Below are 21,841 nucleotides of genomic sequence, written 5' to 3'. Positions count from 1 at the left end.
ATGGTTCATGAAATCAAGCACACAATACTTAAAAAAAAAAAAACAAACCCTAATCGCAATAGGCATGCCTAATTCATAAAATAACATGCTTAATTCTGATAGTGTTTGACAGTTTCAGCATACAGTTTCCTACACATACTGTATACCATCATTAAAGTTTTTAGGTATGATACACAATTTGCTTCTTTTACTTAACAGTCTTTGGCATTTTTCTGTCAGTACCTCATTCTTTTTAACTGCTACAGACAATATTAAATTTTGCAGACATACTGGTTGGTTATTTCTTTATTGATTGTCATTTGGGCTGTTTCCAAATTTTATTTTATTTTTTAAGTTTTTTTTTTAAAGTTTATGTAGAGAGAGAATGTGTGTGCTTGAATCGGAGGTGGGTGGTGCAGAGAGAGAGAGAGGGAGAGAAAGAATCCCAAGCAGGCTCTGTGCTGTCAGTGCAGAATCCAATGTGGGGCTTGATCTCATGAACTGTGAGATGATGACCTGAGGTGAGATCAAGAGTATGACACTTAAGCAACAGAGCCACCCAGGTGTCCCTGTTTCCAAGTTCAAAAAAATAGGTTCAGCAAATTCTCTTGGGTCCATCTCTTCATTCAGGATTAATATTTAGAAGCGGAAGCTCTAGGTTCAAACCCAGAATATTTTTAATTTTAATTGATATTGTTAACTTAAACTCTAAAAAAGTTGTATTAATTTACAAGGCAAAAAATACTCTTTCCTTGGATACCTAAGGATCCAAATCTTTACTAACGTGATAGGAAACCGTGTTTTAATTTTCACTTTTTAATTCAGTGAAGTTTTTTCGTTTCCAACTTCATAATTTTGGTATCTAGCATTATATAGTTTCATTATCTTTTCAATTTCTAATTTTAGCCATATGCTTGTTTAGAACACTCTTTTTTGTAAAGAACAACTGTATTCTATCAATGTAACATCCATGGAATCTCACTAAAGATCAGAAATAAGTTTTTAGAGGTCTCAGATCTTTCATTTAACCTTCAAAAAGGTAGTGTCCTACCTGCCTCTTTACTATCCCAATGGAATATACCAATATACCAGAGTTCCCTCAACTTACTGACTGCCTACCTGAGTGAACAGAACTTTTTTTGAGAAGAGTGAAATGCATAGAGAATTCAAAGTCGCTATTTTGATTTAATTTTCTTTTAATATCTGAGTTCTAGCTCTTGTGTTTATAACCATGTCTGACCTTTGGACAGATCTGTCTAGTTCTATCTCCATAGATCCTGGTTTCAAGTCCTGCTCTCGTGATTTTCTCACTTTGGTTTTCAAAAGATACGCTACCATAGGCAGATGCTGGTCCTTGATGGGTATCATACAGCTATAGCAAAAAATGTTTCACAAATGGTTATCTGATATGGTCTAGTTAAGACTAATCTTACCTATAGTCTTACTAAGATTGACTTATAAAATCTCATTGCTTTGAAATAATTACCCATTGACCTAAAGTCAACAAAAGTCTTTTTTTTCTAATATTAAAAAATATATAATTGGAGGGGAAGGGGAAAAACTAACTTGACATAAGTCAGAAAACACCTTCATATTAATTGTTCTTCTCATATACTTCAAATTTATATTTAATGCCTTTCTCCTCCTGGACATCAGAAAGAACACCTGGGTATCTGTAAAAGAAAAATATGCATAATAATGTCAATTAAAAAAAGAAAGATGTTGTGTTAATTAAAAAGGGACAGCTCAGCCAAAAAACATCAATAAGGTAAATAAAAGTTTTTCCTTCCTTTCTATCTTCATAAGAGTAAGCCACTGTGACATTGGGTATCATGCAAATATGCTATGGAAAAGTGTATGAAACAGAAAGAAAAACTTTCAAACTGTACAGAAAGTTAGAAGATGAAAAGTGCAATTTCTCCTTTCTTTCTGACTCCTATATCTTCTGTCCCAAAATAGCCACTGTTACCAGTTTCCACTATCATCCAGCCAGAATGAAATTTCTTAATGACATTTTGCAGATCTTACACTTGATATCAAATTTCCTGTGAGCAAATGAAAAACAAGGTACAACCTTTAGCTGCTCAGAGCAGAACTGACGTTATGTGCCTTGTGTGGTGAAAGATTCTGCTGTTTAATCAATGGACACCACATTGCTCTAATTTCCCAGTGTGTGCTTCATGGCAATTCTTTTACAGACCTCACTGTTTATCGGAGATTTTCTAACTGTAGCTTAGTTTTGTGTTCCCTCCACCTTCCAATTCAAAACCCAAGTCCTCCTTTGGGGATATAACAAGAAGTGGAGTTGTTAGATCATGTGGTAGTTCTATTTTTAGTTTTTTGAGGAACCTCCATATTATCTCATTTTTTTTAAAAAAACAAATCAGGATCTCAAAGATATATACCCTCCCATGTTCAGTGCAGCCTAATTTACAGTATCTAAGCAACCCAAATGCCCATCAACAGAACAATTAAACAAAAATGGTATATTTACATACAGTGGAATATTATTCAACTTCAAAAAAGAATGAAGTCCTGTCATATGCAGCATCATGGATAAACTTGGAGGTCATTATGCTAAGTGAAATAAGCCAGTCACAGAAGGACAAATACTGCATTGTCTAAAATGGTCAAACTCATAAGAACAGCGAGTAGAAGGGTGGTTGACAGGGGTTGGGAGAAAGGGGAAAAACAGTTGTTCAAGGGGAATAAAGTTGGGGCTCCTGGGTGGCTCAGTCAGTTAAGCGTCCGACTTCAGCTCAGGTCATGATCTCATGGTTCGTGGGTTCGAGCCCTGTGTTAGGCTCTGTGCTGACAGCCAGCTCAGAGTCTGGAGCCTGTTTCAGATTCTGTATCTCCCTCTCTCCTTGACCCTCCCCTGTTCATGCTGTCTCTCTCTCAGAAATTAATAAAACATTAAAAAAAAAAAAACAAAGGGAACAAACTTTGCTGTGTAAGATGATTAAGTTCTAGAGATGTGCTGTGCAACACTGTACCTATAATTAACAACACTATATGGGATAATTAAAATTTTGTTGAGAGGAGGTCTCCTGTTGTATTCTTACAATAAAATTTTTTTCGCACTGAAAAACCCAACACCAACAAAAAATCTACTCAGGTCCTCCACTGATGACTGTACTGACCACTCCCGTCTCCAGCCCAAGTCTTGTACTTCCTCAGTATTGTGCAAGCTGCACCCCTATATACTCCAGGTGGGGGTGGGGAACACCTGCTTTAGTTGGACTTGTGTTTGACTCAGGTTCTCCTGTCTTCACCCTTATGAATAATTTGGCATTGAGTTCATTACGTGAAGTGCTCTATAAATGTTATCCTTTAATATTATGAGTTTGTTTCATCACCACATTTCTAAACTCATTATAGCGGGGATAAGACAGGAGAAGATTTAAATCTCTTAGGATATCCAATGCAATATTGAGTAATAATGGGTATTAACCTTTTGTTGACTAATCAGAGGTTATGCCATTTGATAAAAAAACATAAACATATAAAGTAACAATAGTATAGTAACATATAAGGAAAATAAAAAGCTGTTTTTTCTTGAAAAATTTACATTCCAGAGGAAGAAGCTATGTTTCTATTTACTAACCATTTTCTGAGCGGTTTCTGTTCAACTGTTTTAGTAGAAATACAGCATTTTTCTTTTTTTAAAGCCATGATTTTATGAGGCCAACTTTTAACCATAATTTTAGTTTCTTTGGAATGAGTCAAAAGTAACATTTACATTTTTGTGTGTTTGTAAAATTCTCAAGAGTAGCAACATTCTCAGTTAGTAAGATAAAAGCAAAATACGAAATTATTTCTAAAACCATGAATAATACTTAGAAATACTATATTGTTGGCTGGGTATGGTTACTAGCCATGGTATTAATGTTAATCTGCTCTGTGAAACTGAAATTCAATTCTGCTTCAGATTAATTTTATTTTCCATAATATTCATATATTCAGTCTGTTTTTTTTTTTTCTCTTTTTAAGAAAGAGAGCATGCCTGCACAGAAAGAGAGAGAGAGAGAGAATCCTAAGCAGGCTCCACACCCAGTGCAGAGCCTGACAGAGGGCTCAATCTCGCCGCTGTGAGATCATGCCCTGAGACAAAATCAAGAGTCAGATGCTTAACCTAGTGAGCTACCCAGGTACCCCCATATTCAGTCTGTTTTAATAATGATATAACTACCCCAACCATCATAATTCTAAACTTTTCTGAAGAGCAAACTGCCTAGGAGCCACATATGAACTCTGTGTTTAAGCCTAACAGGATGTGGAAATGCCTCCTATTTGTTATGAACCACCCAGAGATCCTCCTCTAGAATCTTCACGCAGTAAGGAATCCAATTGATATGAAGAAACATAAGATCTGAACTGACAAAGCATGAAAATAATACTGAGATGATTTAATGTAAAGTCTAAAAAGGGGTAAATAGTTATAAAACAGTTATCTCTAAGAAACAACTCACAGCTAAAATAAAATGAAGACTATAGCAAGCACAGGCCTAGGAGGAAACACAAATAATATGAATAAGGATCTTGTTGGATAGTCAGGAACTAATGGGAGCAGAAAAGGAAATATCAGCCCATCAAAAACCTTCTTAAATTTGTCCATTGATAAGCAGCATCTGTCCCAGCTCTGGAGCTGACTATGGTCTCAAAGGCCTCTTCTGGTCTTCATCCTCTTTGCATAGTTACATGGAAGGTTGTAACTACAAGGAAAAACCTGATTGGGGCTCATTAAGCAGAACACTGCTGGTATAAAATATTTGGGCCTGCTGGTTTGGCTGGAGCCTAGTGTGAAATAGTCTGAGATGGGAAAGATTTCTTCCAGGTAAGATGAATGAGGGCACAGCCTTACAGGACAGGNCAACAAAAAAAAAAAAAAAAAAAAAAAACATAGACAATGACCCATGGGGGAAAAAGGCAGACAAAGTAAAACGTAACTTTGTTAAGATTTATTTCTGCTTTTAGGTTTTTACCACTTGTGGCTTCACCTACATTCTAATTTTATTCTCTTTGTGCTTCACAATAGTCCTCTCATCTTTATTTCATCTTACTAGTGCTTTTATTACCAGGAATATGGTGTTAATAAAAGATAACTGTGTTTGAACTGAAACTTATGTAACCACAAGAGGGCCACTAATAGAGGGGGTGGGGGTCTAAACTCTGTAGCTGTGGGAAAAGAGAAAGGGGGAGTAGATAACAATCAAGAGTTCATTTCTGGACAGTATGAAGCAATTCTAAGTTCCCCAATGTACAGAGCTTTGGAGAGAAAGCAGTTCAAGAAGTGAGCAACATTACAGACTTCCAGGGACAAAGTATATTCCCTTTGTTTTTCCAGGTTTCTCTTTTTCCTACTTCATGAAAGACTGATCTACTCCAGATCTCCCCTTAGTGGATTCCCTCCCCTCTGCATTCAAGAGGTTGTTATAATGTTGGTACAGGCTTGAAAGTAAGATAAACATCAAATGATGTAATAGAAAAAAAAAAACCTTCATTTTCTTTCATAGCCTTGTTTAGAATGTCCATTTTTGGGCAATTTCCTTGGATTTTGGGTAGAAATATCCTACCTGAATCTTCCCACTATTTAAAATTTTCTAAGACATTTAAAGAACTGGGGAGCCTGCGTGGCTCAGTCAGTTAAGCATCCGACTCTTGGTTTTAGCTCAGGTCATGATCTCACAGTTCATGGGTTCGAGCTCTGCTTTGGGCTCTCTGTTGTCAGTGACAAGGCTGCTTGGGATTCTCTCTCATTCCCTCTTTCTGTGCCCTTTCCTCATTCTCTCTTTCTTAAAATAAATAAACCTAAAAAAATAAAAAAAGTAAGGACTAATACCAATCCTTCACAAACTCTTCCAAAAAAAATAGAAGAGGAAAGAGACCATTTCCTGACTCATTCTGTGAGGCTGGTATTCTCCCGACACCAAAACGAGGTGAAGACATTATTAAAAAAGGAAACTACAGACCAATATCTGTTATGAATATAAATGGCAAAAATCCTCAACAAAATATAAGCAAATTAAATCCAGGAACATACAAAAAGGACTATACATTACTACCAAGTGGATTTATTCCAGAAATGCTAGAACAGTTTAACATGAAAATCATTCAATATAATACACCATATTAGTAGCCTTTTAAAGACAAAGACCACATGATTATCTCAATAAACTCAGAAAAAGGATCTGACAAAATCTAACACTCCCTCATGATAAAAAAATGCTCAATGAAGTAGAAATAGAAGAGATCTTCCTCAATGTGATAAAAGGCATGTATGAAAACCCCACAGATAATATACTTAATGGTAAAAGACTGAATGCTTTCCCTTTAAGAGCAGGAACAAGACAAGGATGTCCTACCCTTGCCACTTCTATTTATAATTAATTGCACTGGAGGTTCTAGGCACAGCAATTAGGTGGGGAAAAGAAATAAAATTAAAAAATAATCTAGATTCAGAAGAAGTAAAACTACCTCTATTTGCAAATGATATCCCACACAAAGAAAATCCTAAGAAATTCACTAACAGAATAAATGAGTTCAGCAAGGTTGCAGGACATAAGATCAATAAACAAAAATCACTTGTGTATCTATGTATTACAAATGAGCAGTCTGAAAACAAAATGAAGAAAATAACTCTGTTTATATTAGCATCAAAAAGAATAAAATACATAAGAATAAATTATAGAAGACCTAAATAAGTAGAAAGACATGACATGCTCATGGTTTAGAAAAATAAATATTGCTTAGATGGTGGCAAAATTCTCCAAAGGGATTGTTGGTTGCCCAATTCTGTGAATATACTGAAACCACTGAATTATATACTTTCAATGGGTGAATGGTGTGATGTGTGACTCATCACTCAGTAAAGTGTTAACATTTTCATTTCTAAGAGCCAGGGAGCCAGAATGGTATTAAAATACTGTTAAGTTTTCAGGGATCCTGAAGGATCACAGTTTTAGAAAGAGGTCTGAAGGAGAGCAAAGGATTTGGAAAGGCAAATTCACACAGTAAACTTCTCTTTTCTTTTTTTTCAGGATCAAAGAGATAGATAGGAATGAGGGACAACAGAGATCAATACTGACATAATGTGAGAATCAGCAACCTAAGTACAAGAGAAAATATATAAGGTGTGACAAAGAAACTCAAATGACTTTATAAATATACGTGAAATCACTCAGTGATTTTTCTATGCAGTCACCTTTGGAAACTAAGCAAAAGCCTGTACTTGAGCTGTTTAGAAAGTTTTTAGAGTTCCTACAATTTTCAGTTCACTTTAGAGCTAATTCAGAGCCCAAGGAAGTCTCTCACACACGTTATTAGATTCAAGACTATTACCTAGTACTCTATAGACTATTCCTCTAAAGCTTGGCCATCCACTTACTTAGATTTGGCTCAGAATGGCCTTTTAGGAGGTATTTCTCAAGACAAACTCACTCTCAAAGAATAATGACTGTATTCAACTAAGAATATTTGGAAGGATGTGTTAAAACCTAGTCTGAAAGCGCTGACACAATTAATCTACTTTTACTCTATGAAAAGTGGCTATGAAAAGTGCTTTTACACTAAAATGCAATGAGTTTTCAAAATCAAGCAGTATCTGTAGTAACCCCCTCTTCCGTCTCCACCACCGCCAGCCAAGTCCCTTGTTCTTTCACCTCAACTCCTGCAGCTAACTTGTCTCCCAGCTTCACTTTTGTCCCTTCTGTTCTGTTCACAAACAGCTGGAACAGTGTCACTCTCTATTCGAACCCTCTAAACTTGCATCTGGTCTGAGCCCTCTGGCCTCTCCCTTGCTTACAATGCTCACAGTAGTTTTTCAGGGTCAGGGAGCACACCACACTCGTTTGTGCCCTCTGGTCTCTACACTATTTCTGGTTTCTGCAATGCACTTCTCTTTGCATGGTTGGCTTCTTGCCATTTAGATCTCAGCGTAGACCCCACCTCTTCAGAGAGGACTTCTCAGACAATACAGTATTTACCACATCACAATATTTCACTTCCCTGTACAGCAACTCTCTCGATGTTCATCTATCATTTGCTAACCTCCTTCTCTACTACAAAGAATCTAATCCTAGAGAGCACTGACAACATCTGTTATGGTAAGCACCGTTTCCCCAGTGCCTAAGACACTGTCTGATGCTAAGCAGAGATCTCATAGAATGAAGTAATGGGGCGCCTGGGTGGCTCAGTCAGTTGGGCATCCGACTTCAGCTCAGGTCATGATCTCATGGTTCGTGGGTTTGAGCCCTGCGTCGGGCTCTGTGCTGACAGCTAGCTCGGAGCCTGGAGCCTGTTTCAGATTCTGTGTCTCCTTCTCTCTCTGACCCTCCCCTGCTCATGCGGTCTCTCTTTCTCTCTCAGAAATAAATAAAACATAAAAAAAAAAAAGAATGAAGTAATGACTACTCTCCAGATTTCAGTAAAATTATTAGAACTTAGATATCCCAAGAGCTTGTTAAAGTAGATTTCCAAAAATTCCTGAAGTATTTGTCCACCGAACATATTACTACTCCAAATTCAATATGAAGAGATAAACTGTTTCTCTAATTCTTAAACAGAAAAGCCAAAAGTACTTCAGACAAATTAATAACATTTTACTTACTCTGGGAGAAGTTTGTATTTCTCCAAATCAATTTCTGGAAAAAACGTGTCACTTTCAAATTCCTGCATAATCCTTGTCACAAATAGTCTGAGATGGCCTGGCCTGTTCATGGCTTCCTTTGAAAGAACACAAAAGACATCACTTTATTTATCTGTTAAAAGAAACAGAAACTATAAGATTTGTTTGTTTAATTACATAGTCAAGTTTGTATCAGGTATTAAGAGACATGCTACATAACTTGTCACCTCCAAAGCATGCTATTGAAATTTCCTATTGTTAAATTTGGGGTCCTGCAAAGTATGTCTTAAGTTATTTTGAGAATGGCACTAGTCATTATCAGTAATTATAAGAGTGAGTTTAAATATATTCTGGCCTCTAGTTTGCTTACATGAACTCTTTTTTCATTTAAGCATTCAGTATTATTTTTTTCCTTTGGTGGTAGTTTAAGAATTAAGAACCCTAAATTATCTAGTTGCTCCCCATAGGAAAATTGGCATATGTATATATGGATAAGACATTATAATTTTATGAAACTTTGATTATTGAAAATCTCTAGGGCATACTTAATTAGTACATTTACAGAGAATTTAATAATGCTTCCATTTCTTAGCAAATAGCTACAATGCTAGTAGGTTATTTACTTTCTTAGCCCCTTACTGCAAATGATTGTATTTGGCCTTATATTGTTAATGACTTTTCTAACTCTTGCCTATGGTACTGTTGATAGTTTCTATAGAAAAAACTGCCTTGAATGAATATCTTAAAACTCTAATAAATAAAGTCATGAATCCTAACTGAATTTCCAAGAGAGTAATAACCTTGATTTTCAAAGAGCTTATGAAAGAAAAAAATATAGAATTTCAAGTGTGTGTTATCCTTGAAATTCCAAATAAGGCCACAGAACAAATGTTACTTTTTATTTTTGGCTTTCTACTGCAGCATATATTAAGTAACTTATCTTCTTGCCCCAACCAAATAAATATCCGACCAATTTTAATGTTATCAAAAATTAGAAAACCTGAATAGGAAGAACCACGGCAGCATGATCTGTATCCAAGGAAGTGCTATATGGCACAACTTTTTCTGTAAAAGGTAAATATTTTAGGTTTTGTGGACCATGTGGTTTTTTCTTAACTTTGTGGGCAACAGCAGCTGTTGACAATACTAAACCAATGGACACGGCCACACGTTCCAATGAAACTTTGTTTACAAAAACAGGCTGGCCCCATGGAAGATAAGCTTAAACGTTCTACAAGCTATTGTGATGAGAAGCAGGTGGATAACACAAAATTATCAGTTGGAGATTCTACTTCCTTATAATTTACGTACATATAGATATATCAAATTATGTGTATTTAAATATTTAAAAAATAGATTTAAGTGAATATGGTATTTAATCACTCAAAATGCATATTAAACAAAGAAATGACTTGTTTTCCTTAAAATTCACACTTGGCTGAAATATCAAAGGAAAATATCCATTTCCTCATAAAACAAATGAGGCAAACCAAAGGTTATTGAAACAGGTCTGGGATCCTGGTGTATATCTCTTCTTTTAAAACAAATTCAGTGTGTATATGTTATCACAAGCCACCAACATGTAGGGGCTAGATTTTTCCTTCACATAAACTTTAATTTTTTATTAGTGTTTTAAAAATTCTATTTATTATCCTCAAAAATTTTGAAAGCTGAAAGGTATCTGGTATTCAGAAGAAGAAATACTTTTGAGCACCTGGCTGTCTTGGTCTGTGGAGTGTGCAACTCCTGATGTCAGGGTTGTGGGTTCAAGCCCCATGTTGGGTGTAGAGATTACTTAAAAAAAATAAAATCTTAAAAAAAAAAAAGAAGGTTTCAGCTGGAGCCTCCATCTTCCAGCAATTCATCAAGGGAAAGAGGAGAGGTACCCCGCTACATGTTCTCTAGACCTTTCAGAAAACACGGAGTTGTTCCTTTGGCCACATACTTGAGAATCTGCAAGAAAGGTATGTTGTGGACATCAAGGGAATGGGCACTGTTCAAAAAGAAATGCTTCACAAACGTTACCACTGCAAAACTGGAAGAGTCTACAGTGTTACCCAGCATGCTACTGGCACTGTTGTGAACAAACAAGGGCGAGATTCTTGCCAAGAGAATGAATGTACATATTGAGCAAATGAAGCACTAAAAAGAGCCAAGATAGCTTCCTGAAGCGTGTGAAAGACAATGATCTGAAAAAGGAAGCCAAAAAGAAAGGTATGTGGTTTCAACTGAAGGGCCAGCCTGCTCCACCCAGGGAAGTACACTTTGGGAGAACCAATGGAAAAGAGCCTGAACTGCTTGAATCCATTGTCTGTGGATTCATGGCATGATAAATGTTAAAAAAAAAAGAGACACAGAGAGAGAGAGAGAGAGAGAGAGAGACCTCAAGATTGGGAAAAAAAAAACCTAAGGACTCTTTTCTTTTACTTGTTTTTCTTACATTATGAAATCATTATACAAAATTGTTGTTTCCTTTCAACAAATTCATATACATCTAGTCAGTGTTTAGCACCTGAGAGCCCTATCCCTTTCTCAGTAAGAACCTACATATCCTTGGAAAAAGGGGATAATTCAGTATATCAGGGCACATCCAGGGAGCAGAAAACAGTGCAATGCAAGTATAATTCTAAGGAAACGATTTAGAATGTTCTTATAATTTTTTAATGTTTATTTATTTTTGAGAGACAGAGAGTGGGAGTGGGGCAGGAACAGAGAGAAAAGGAGACAAAGAATCTGAAGCAGGCTCCAGGCTTCAGCTGTCAGCATAGAGCCTGATGTGGGGCTCAAAGTCACAAACCATGAGATCATGACCTGAAGTCCGTCGCTTAACCAAATGAGCCACCCAGGTGCTCCTCGAAGGTTTTTTAAATTAGAAACATCAAATATTTTGAATTGAAAATAAACTAACCAGGCTTAAAAACTGACTTATATATTTTTATTTAGTTTTCATGCTAGTATCTAAAACAAATAATTCAAATTGACAATGTGTCTAGCTTGCAGTAGGGATACTATATTTCCTTTGTTTATGGCTTAATTTTTCTAAAGTTCAGATGGCAAGAAGTTGAAGGAAATTGGGAAGAACATTTCTTTATGATTTTACTTACCTTATAAACAGAACTGCCTCCCACTACCCAAACCATGTCCACTTTATCTACTAATTCTGGTTGGTCGATAAGTTTTAAGGCATCATCCAGACTTTTGGCAAGAAAATGAGCTCCTTGTGGAGGTTCCCTGAGGTTAAAGAAATAATTACAAATAATTTCTACGAAACCCATTGATACTAGTCAAATAATCTACATAGGAATAAGTAATTATAAAACCAAAATCATCATAAATATGAATTCTTTCAATAAAAAAACACAATAATTCAATCAATAATACAATATGACAAATAATTCAAATCATATATGTGTATATATCATTCACAATGAATCAAAAAACAAACACTTCTGGTGATAATTATGGTTGAAAAAAATCAGAAAAGTAGTTGTCTCTGGAGGATAGGATAAAGATTGACTGGGAAGAGGCATAAGGGAACTTATAAGGGGTCATGGTAACATTCTCTATCTTTGGTATGGGGTTATATAGGTGCGTGCATTTGTGAAAACTTAGCAAAAGTACACTTAAGATTTGTACATTTCAATGTATATAATATTCATCACAAAAGATGGGGCGCCTGGGTGGCTCAGTTGGTTAAATGTCTGACTCCTGATTTCCACTTAGGTCATGATCTCACGATTCCTGAGATCAAGCCCCGCATTGGGCTCTGTGATGTCAGCTTGGGATTCTTGCTCTTCCTCTCCCCAACTTGTGTGTAGGCACACTTGCATTGTTTGTGTTTTCTCAAAATAAATAAACTTAAAAAAAAAGGAGAAAATTGTAAAGAAATATTAGACTCTAGTTAATGATATATATGTTGAAGTACTTAGAGAAAACATCCTAATGTCTCCAAGTTATTCTGAAATGCATTAAAAAAAAAGACCAATTGATGGATGGATGGATGGTAAAACAAGCATAACAAATTGTTAATGGTAGAATCTATGTGTTAGGTATACAGGTGTTTACTGTAAAGTTCTTTCCATATGTTTGAAAGGTTCATAATAAAAAATTGGAGAGAGAGTAGTATGTTTGAATGACTGTAGTATGGAATGATATTCAACCTGTTAATATGTGATGAATGGGGAGTAAAAGACTTCATGTTTCAAACAATATAGAAATGGATGAAGTATTAATAAATGAGCATATTATTTTTAAATTAAAAATCCAAAGGAGGAAGAGTTAATTTCAGTGTTACAACTTCAGCTTAATTTCTCCCTATCTCCACAACTGTTTTGTTGATGTTACTGTTTTTTTTTGGGGGGGGGGAGGGTGATGGAGAGCTGTAATCCTTTTATAAATGAAGAAACACGTAGAATCTGGCTTTCATTGTAATTAGACAGAGAACAGAAATTACAATCCAAAGTCAAGTTCTTAGAGTAATGCTTTAAAGTTCTGTAACTGCCTTGAATTAGTGGTTATAACAATGATTAATCAAGAGCTAATGGAGATTATTCATTCTCTTCACTGCCTCCTCTCTCATCTCCTTCATAGATATTTTACTTATTTCATTCTGTCATCTCTATAAAGGAGTTAGGATAGCACAAAGAATGTACTTTGTCTAAAAGCTGGAAAAGGACTCAGACGCCAGGGTGAGGTTAAATGAGCCAAGGAATTCTCTAAGGTGTCAGAGCGGCTGCAGCGAGTAGGTTGGATAAGGCTGTGTAGGGGGAGAACTGAATGTAGATTTGAGCTTGGGGAGAAGATAGTCTAGTTAATAAAGTCTGGAATGATTGAAACAGAGTCAACGTGGTTTTAGTAACTGAGGATGCTGAAGTCAGAAATGATGACAGGAGTCAGGGTAGAATGAAATATGGTGATATAGGATCTGACGTAAGAGGAGAATTAGAAGAGGTGTCCTAAAAGTTGGTGGGTTATAGCAAAAATAATTTAGAAGGTGGTATAAATGGCTGGGGTGGACTTCAAAGAAAGAGGGCAATCATTCTGTGTAGACTGTGGAAGAATGGCATGAAATGGTTCCAGGGCTTACGGTGAAGACTACTTTTTTGACCAAATTTTGTAGTGAGTCTGGAAAAGGAAAACAAAGACCAGATTAAGGATTTGTTTTAGATTTTAGTTATCATAAAGACATGGAGGAAATGCTTCTGCAAAATGTTACTCTTTACTGCTTTAGAAATTTGAAACATTTGATCCAAGGTAGGTAGAAAAAAATAAGTAAATTAGCCCAACGTGTTCATTGTGTAAAAGCGCAAATCCTAGAACTAACAATGAATAGCATATAGCAAGCACTCAATACTGTGACTTATTTCATTGCTAAATTTCCTTCCTATATTTATCTCAGACTAAAAGAGATTGCATTCTCTGACAAGAGAGGTTTGGTATGTGGTTGCATATAGTCAAGAAGCATGTGGATATCATTGATATCTTGTTTCCAACTTAAGAGTCTTAGTTCCCACAGAGAGTTGGCATGAGGACTAAGACATAACGCACATAGTAGGCACACCAGTGATCCTTCTTTCCTCCCTATTCAAGAGAGGCTGCTTTTTACCTGATGGATAGTTACATTAGAAAGAAAATATCTAACATTTGAGTACCCACTCGTTCTCCCAAGTAGTGGGAACAGGTAGCGTTTTATCTGCCTCGTATTAGCAGTCCTATGTAAGTACTTTCATTCCTTTTATAAATGATATTGAGGGTGAGGGATTCAGTGGCCAGTGGTAACAGATCTAGGAAATGGTGGACCTGAGATGTGAACTCCAGCAGCCTGACGTTGGAGTCTGTGTGTTACAACTCCCTACATAGTAGGATCTGATATTGGTAGGGTACTTTCTGTGTGCCAGAAATTTAACATACAAAATTTCAATGAATCCTCAAAATCACCCTAAGAAGTTCTCATTATTAATCCCATTTAGTAGATAAGGAAACTGAGGCTCAGCGAGGCTTCAAGTTAATAGGTACCAGAGTGGGTATTAGAAGGCAGGTTGGTAGGTCTTTCCTATACCAACTGTGTGAATGGTGAGGAAAGAAGAGAGAAAGCTTTAATCACTGTGGAGAATGACAGGCCATAAAAAATTATTATACTATGAAACGTCAAATAACTTTCATGAGTTGAAGACAATTTACAACATCTTATATCATGAAGGCAATTTTGGACTTACTTAAGATGCTGTCAAAACTACCGCACTGTGGTAAAATTTATTTAATTTTTGGTTCCAAAGCCTTAAAAAATTACTTTATTCAGCTACAAATCATATACCATACAATTTATCCTTTTAGTGTGTAAAATTCAGAAACTTTTTAGTATATGCATAGAGTTGTAAAACTATCACCACTATCTACTTCTAACTTTTTTGATGTTTTATTTATTTTTGAGAGTCAGGAAGAGACAGCGTGAGCAGGGGAGGGTCAGAGAGAGAGAGATACAGAATCCGAAGACAGGCTCCAGCCTCTGAGCTGGCTGTCAGCAGAGCCAGACACAGGGCTCAAACCCATGAACTGTGAGATCATGACCTGAGCTGAAGTTGGACGCTTAACCGATTGAGCCACCCAGGCACCCCTCAACTATCTACTTTTAGAACATTTCCATCCTCCCCAAAAGAAACCCTGTATCCATTAGCAATCATTCCCCACTCCCATCCCCACTCAGGAAACCAATATTTACTTTCTGTGTCTATGAATTTGTCAGTTCCAGAAATTACACATAAAGAGAATTACATTGCCTTTTGGTTTTGTTTGTTTTTTTTTCTTCACTTAGCATACTGTTTTCAAAGTTTATCCTTGTTGTAGCATATATAGGTTCTTCTTTTTATTGTGAATATTCCATTGTATGCATATAGGACACTTTGGTTATCCGTTCATCAGTTGATGGACATTTGGGATGTTTCTACCTTTTTGGCTATTATGTATGATGCTCCTATGAACATTTGCATACAAGTTTTTATGTGGTCATGTGGTTTCATTTCTCCTTCATTTCATAAACCAAGGAGTGGAACTGCTGGGTCATGTGATAGAACTCTAGGTTTAACAGTTTGAGAAAATGCCAATCTATTTTCTGAATGTAGTGCATATTTCTTTTAAAGCCACCAACTTGAATGTAGAGATAGCTTTGGAAAAGCATTTTCTCCCTATACTTTAAGGAAATAGTTACTGCAAATAATTAGAATCTGACAGCAAAGTTTGGAGTTAACTTGAGGATTCAACATCTTCTTACATTGGAGGTTGGTGGTGAAAAATTGAGTATTTTTAAAAGCTTGCCTGAGCAATCGTGATTACATGGGTAAATCTCTCCCATTTAATTTAGAACCTAGCACTGTATGGCATACAGCAGGTGCCCAGGTTATGTGTGTAACTGACCCCCAAGTTGGGAAGCAGAAGGAAGCACAAAAAATAAACTCTAAATAATTTTTCCTAACTGGTATCTTTATTTCCTTAGGAAAATGGATAATAAAGACTTATGAAATTTTCTGCCTTAAAAAAACAAGTGAAATATAGCAACAAATGTTATATATAAATACGCGAGAAACAACCAAACCCAATTACATATACCACAGGGGGGTCATAAAGAAGAAATTAGACTTATCATCTGAGGAGATTTGCAGGCTCAACTGAGTCTCTTCCCCACTGAGATTTCTTTCTATCTGTTTTAGCTCAAGCTAGCCATAAATAAACTTGAGTAGTATTCAAGATGTTATTAAAGAGTCTCTGGGAATGGCGATAGAGTCTGTGAATTTGGATTCCACCAAGTAAAAAGATAATCAGAATATCCTAGCAACCAGAATAAAGAGAACAGTATGAAGATTGAGGCAGATGGCAAGATGTTCATCAACATATTCTTCATCATCCAAAGGCGATCAATGCAAATATTGTGGTATACTTTCTGTCATGTTTTTACCTGTGCCATTCTAGAAGGGATTTGGGAAAAACTTTATATAAGCCTGAATTCCCTTAGCCTAAAGTTGTGTAATGTTTTTCTCCTGCTCATGGTGTGATGGTCTGTGATGTGTTCACTTGGCTGGGCTCTAGTACTTGGTTATTCAGACACTAATCGAAGTGTTGCTGTGAAGGTTTTCTGTAGACATGATTAAATTGATAAATTGGTGACTTCGATTTGGGGAGGCAGGATTCAATCAGTTGAAAGGCCTTAAGAGAAGTTCTGCAGCTTCCCTGAAGAAAAAATTTCACCTGCAGATAGAAGTTTCAGCCCCTGCTGGAGAGTTCCAGCATGCCCTTCTTGATGGTCTGCCTTAGAGAGATCTGGACTTGCCTAGCCAGCACCCACAAATGTGTACGCCAACTCCTCATAATAAAGTCCCCAGGGCATTTCCAGACATCAGGAACTATCTACTCCAATGTTAGATTGGAGGACAGGAAAATTCCTAGTAGAAGTCAAAGAGACTTCTTTTTCTCCAGAATCCCTAGCTTGATTTCAAGGCTTTCATTTTTTTTTTTTTTTTCACCTGTACACATTGTGTAAAGAATACAAGTACAAAATATTATTTGGGTGTGGTGGTAAACTAGGACAATAGGGTACGAGGTTATGACTGAGTTTTACCCCATCCTAAAATGTGTATCTTATTGTATTCAGGATAGGGTATGGAGAGGGGATAAACCACTTAATCTTGGTAAACCCCCAAAACACATGTGAAACCAGAAAAAAGTTATTAACTGTATTGTATAAATGATACTTGAGTCTAGTGAGTAACAGTTCAAGGGAACTGGCAAAGCTGTTATCCTAGTGAGATTTAATGTAACTTTTCAGAGTGGTGAAATCACTTAAGTAGCAGAGTGAAATTACTGTCATGTCGCCTGCATAACTGCTTATGCATTTTCTGTAAGCACCTTTATGACATTAAGCAGCTTGATCAACAGTGCTGTATTTATACTATTTTGTCATACACAGACCTCTACCATAAGAAATGGGACATGATTTTCTTGCAGTGAATTTGTTGTAATACTTACTTCAGGTCTCTACTGAGAACTATATTAATTCTGTCCTTTAAAGGTCGATTCTTCTCAGGAATCGAGAACCATGTCTTCCTACCCATAATCACCAAATTCTGTTTACCTAGAAAATCACATAAAAATAAGTATATTTTGGGAGTATACATTTATATTTTCATATATCTACTTATACGTGCATAGATATGATTGTTACAGTGACACCTAGTGGATCTGCTTCAAAAATTAAAATTTAAAACAGGCTTACCAAAATTGACATTTATCACCCATTTCCTAATTATATTAACTATTTTTCCCTGTGTCAATTTTTATAGCCAATATTTAGTTTTAATCAATTGCAATCATTTATAATAGTGAATAGCCAAGATTCTGGGACAAAGTGCTGAAGCTGAACATATTCAGTCCTCTACCAGACAAGTCATGAATCTTCTGGGCGTTACTTTCCTTATTTATAAAATGGAGGTAACAGTAGTTTCTAGTTCTAGGGTTATAGAGGGGATTGAGGATTTAGAACATCTAGCAAGTACTGTTTAACTGTTTGATATGATAGTATTACTCATTTGTATACTTTTTATTTATATTAATAGCGATACTTTTCAAGATAGTTGCTTAGTAGTCCACTCACTTAAAAAGCTAAAACTTTCAATTGGGCCTCTCTTTTAAGTATAATGCTTCTATAGAAACTTTATACACATAGCTTCCATTTTTGATAAATTACATGGAAGATAAATCTTAGGAGTCAGATATCGGGATCAAAGGAATATATACATTTCTATAATTCTTGGTATGTTCGGGTGGGCTATCAAAAGTAGTGCATGTGTCTGTTCTAAAGACTCATCATTAGTTTGAATTTTTTTTTCACAGTAAAATATTTTTAATACATTTCCCAGAAATTGTGAAACTGAATTACTATAACAATTACCAAATTGTTTTAAGTCAAGTGGTTCTGAATTCATTGCTTTCAACTAAATTGAAAGAGAACCCAATGAAGGGTCTGAGAAATCACTGAGTCAGGAACATAAGAGCAGATTTACAGGAGACAATGCATTTGAAGTACTAGATTAATAAAAATAATTTTAGACAATGGATTGTCATGTGATTTCTGGCATATAATTCAGGAGTTCAAGGAATTAAAGGAATTGAATGTAATTTCTTTCTTTTCTATCTTCTTTCCATAGACAAGTTACTCAGCACTCCTATTTACAAAAAATCAAAATAAACAATTAAATTGTTCCTGAGCCCTATCTCACTCCAGGAATATATTATCATCATCCAAGGAGAGGGATGGCTACGTGAACTAATCAAGAAGAAAAAGCCCCATCCATTTCATTAAGAGATGCATTTTCAATAAATGTTCACTTTTTATTTTTAGTAGTTATTAGAATACATAATATTTTGCTTCTACTTATATAATGATAACCATGGTAATGATAACTACTCTTATGGCTCAGTAACTGTAGCCTTAAGGTCTCATGAAGTGAAGTTTTAAAATTTCAATGTATATGTATATTAATGTGGGTACATATATTTTATTAATAGAAATATACGGGGAAAATTGAATATGAATATGAATAAAGTAAAATAGAATGCAAGTTTAAGGAGATAAAAGGAGCAAAGAAAAATTTCTGACTTTTGATGAAGAGCTTGTTCATATATTTTTTAAAGGTTACTGAGTACAAAATTGTTATGATATATAGATTCAGTGGATACACTTAAGAGTAATGTGACAGATTTTACAATGTCAATATTTATAACCCCAAAATTTGCATCTATTTAAACTTAGGATACAATTTTTATTCTCAACCTAAAATTCTCAACACAGGCACATAGTTTTTTAAAAATTCCAGAAAATCACTCTGTCAAGAAAATGTTTTTAGTAAGAACATGTCTGGAAGGCAAGATGATGACTTCAGTTCTGAACATGTTGCATTTGTGGGTACCACAAAGGGACATCCAAGTGCAGAGTAAGAGCTAACACTTCTGTTGCGCTTATCACAGTTTAAATCACCAGGAGGGGTGTTTTCTACAAACTTCTTTAATCCTCACTACCACCTTTTTAAATTGGTACTATTAATGTCACCACTTTATAAATGGGGATACTGAGGCACAGAGAAGTTAAGAGATTCACCCAAAGCCACAAAACTCTCCTAGCTAGCGGAACATATATGAATCCAGACAGTCTGCATGAAGAGTCTGTATTCTTTACACATTATAATACCTCTTGAGGGGTTGAGTTGGAAATACACAGTTGAGGGTCATGTGAGCCTTTAGACAGTAATTTAAACCATGGAGCAGATGAGATTAGGTAGGAAGAGCAACATTTTTTTTAGCAGCAGGAAAACGAGAGCCTCAGTGTTAAGGGTCTTTATGAAGATGCTTCTGGCATTCCACTGCAGGCTCCTGGACTCTTGAAAAGCCTCCAGCCTTCATGGTGCCCCCTGTAGAATATGCACTCCATTTTCAAGAACAGAGCTTTAGGTGTTAATAAGGAGATATCAATTATCAAAAATATCAGAGCCAAGAGGTGAGGAATTCTGATGAGAAATGGTACAGACCTGACCTAACAACAAAGGTGGAGATGATGAGTAAAGAGCATAGAAAGACATGGGGGGAAAAAAAAACAAAAAACAAAAACAGCAAGCCAAGACAACCTTGGTATCCTTTCATCCACTCATCCAAGAAATACTGTGTTTACTGAAAGCAAGTGAATAGGCCAGGCATTGGATGCTTTTCCAATTACCAGATCATACTTTGGATTCTAGAGAGTAGTTCATGTCAATTCTTTAGCTTCAAGCTTTGCTATCTTGTCTCTACCAGTGACCCAAGTGCAAGACCCAAGGACCCTGTAGCTGTTAGAGTTATGCCGCATCTGCTTTCTGCTTGACTGTTTCTCTTTTAGTCTACTACTGTTTCTTCTATGAGCAAATAAATACAGATCTTTTAGGTTTTAAATGGGCATCTCACCACTATATTCTCTTTCTTGGTTGTCCTGTCCAGTGGCTCAATTCACCTACTTTCCTGTACCTAAAACTATCCTAGAGATCCCACAAATTCCTCAAACCTCAAAATTATCATTACAACTGCACACTCTTCTCCACTTCTTTATTCTCCATGTCACCCAGACTCTCAAACTGAAGATCTGAGAGTTCATTCTTGATCCCTTCCTGATCTCCATACTGAGTATCATGGAACCGTTTTTTTAGACTTTTATCCTCTTCACTGATCTCCAGGCCCTATGGTTGTTTGTAGCAGCTATGCCAAAGGCCTCCTCCTCTCCTTTCCACACTCTTTCACCAAGGCCTGTACCAGGCTACTAATTCTGCCCAGTACCTCAATTTACGCGTGCCCACATAAAATTTCAAAGGTTTTTTTTTTTTTTTTAAAGGGTGACAACCTTGGGAACTGCATATAAATCAGTGGTAAGACAAAAGGTCCCTGATTAACATGGAAAACTTTCAAAGTAAAATTTGTACTGATAAGCTTACTCAAACAAGATGTTTCTCAAACCTCAATCAGTTAAAAATCCCACATTACCTTCTACTGATGGGGTTGTAGTCATTCTTTGGAAATACTTGAATTCATTCCTATAAGTTAGACAAACAGCGTTACTCATAACATTATCTGCTGGGCTCAAGCTCTAACGCTCCCGGCAGACGCTGCCCTGCGCGGTGTGGGGGTGGGTTCTTAGGCACCAGGACTTTGTTCCGCGGCACCGCGCAGCGGGGAAAAGTCCTCGCCCGGCCACAGGAGCAGGACGCAAACCAAGAACCGCGGAAGGACGCAGTGGCCTAGCGCTGGTCCGCTCAGGTACCAAGTCCGACCCCACCCTCCCACTGAGAGTGTCAGGCCCCTCCCTGGTGCCACGATCAAAGGCAACCCGCGCCAGCACCCCTCTCCCCAAACACCCAAAACACTTCCGGGCCCGCAGGTACCTGAGCGGGGGCCAGGGCAGGTCCCCGTTCTTGCCGATGCCCATGTTTTGGGATACAGCGACGATACAGTTCAGTGGACGAACCATGGCAGCAGGTATGAACACCACAGCGCTCCTCGCCACACCGGGAATCCCCACCGAGCTTGGCGCGAAATCGCAGCCGCCCCGCCCCCTCGGTCCCATTTGTGCGGCTGAGACTCCGCCTCCCGCCCCGGCGCACGGCAGGGTCGTAACGTGCTCGCGCCCGCAGACGTGGGGAGCTGCGGTCGCGCTCCCGGCTCGGCCTCTGC

At 36.9% G+C, this 21,841-nt stretch overlaps 1 protein-coding gene across 4 annotated transcripts; it reads right to left on the bottom strand.

Annotated features, from left to right (window-relative positions):
• Positions 1-267: 267 nt before the first annotated feature.
• Positions 268-21,831, bottom strand: DHFR (dihydrofolate reductase). Of its 4 annotated transcripts, none has more exons than XM_077759873.1 (7): positions 21,553-21,831; positions 21,155-21,204; positions 17,621-17,726; positions 11,710-11,836; positions 8,588-8,703; positions 1,546-1,652; positions 268-495 (listed from the first exon to the last, which is right to left on the bottom strand). In XM_077759873.1, the coding sequence occupies exons 1-6, from the start codon at positions 21,732-21,734 to the stop codon at positions 1,574-1,576; spliced, it is 660 nt and encodes a 219-aa protein (XP_077615999.1). In that variant the 5' UTR covers positions 21,735-21,831; the 3' UTR covers positions 268-495; positions 1,546-1,573. The 4 variants fall into 4 exon arrangements, with proteins under 4 accessions (XP_077615999.1, XP_077616000.1, XP_077615998.1 ...); XM_077759874.1 differs by having other exon boundaries at positions 1,567-1,652; XM_077759872.1 differs by having other exon boundaries at positions 268-1,652.
• Between the last annotated feature and the right edge of the window lie 10 nt (positions 21,832-21,841).

Source organism: Crocuta crocuta, unplaced genomic scaffold, assembly GCF_008692635.1.
Source record: "Crocuta crocuta isolate KB4526 unplaced genomic scaffold, BGI_CrCroc_1.0 scaffold162, whole genome shotgun sequence".
Classification (NCBI taxonomy): Eukaryota; Metazoa; Chordata; class Mammalia; order Carnivora; family Hyaenidae; genus Crocuta; species Crocuta crocuta.
Note: the sequence above shows the minus strand (reverse complement) of the source record. Positions and strands in the feature narration are given on the sequence as shown.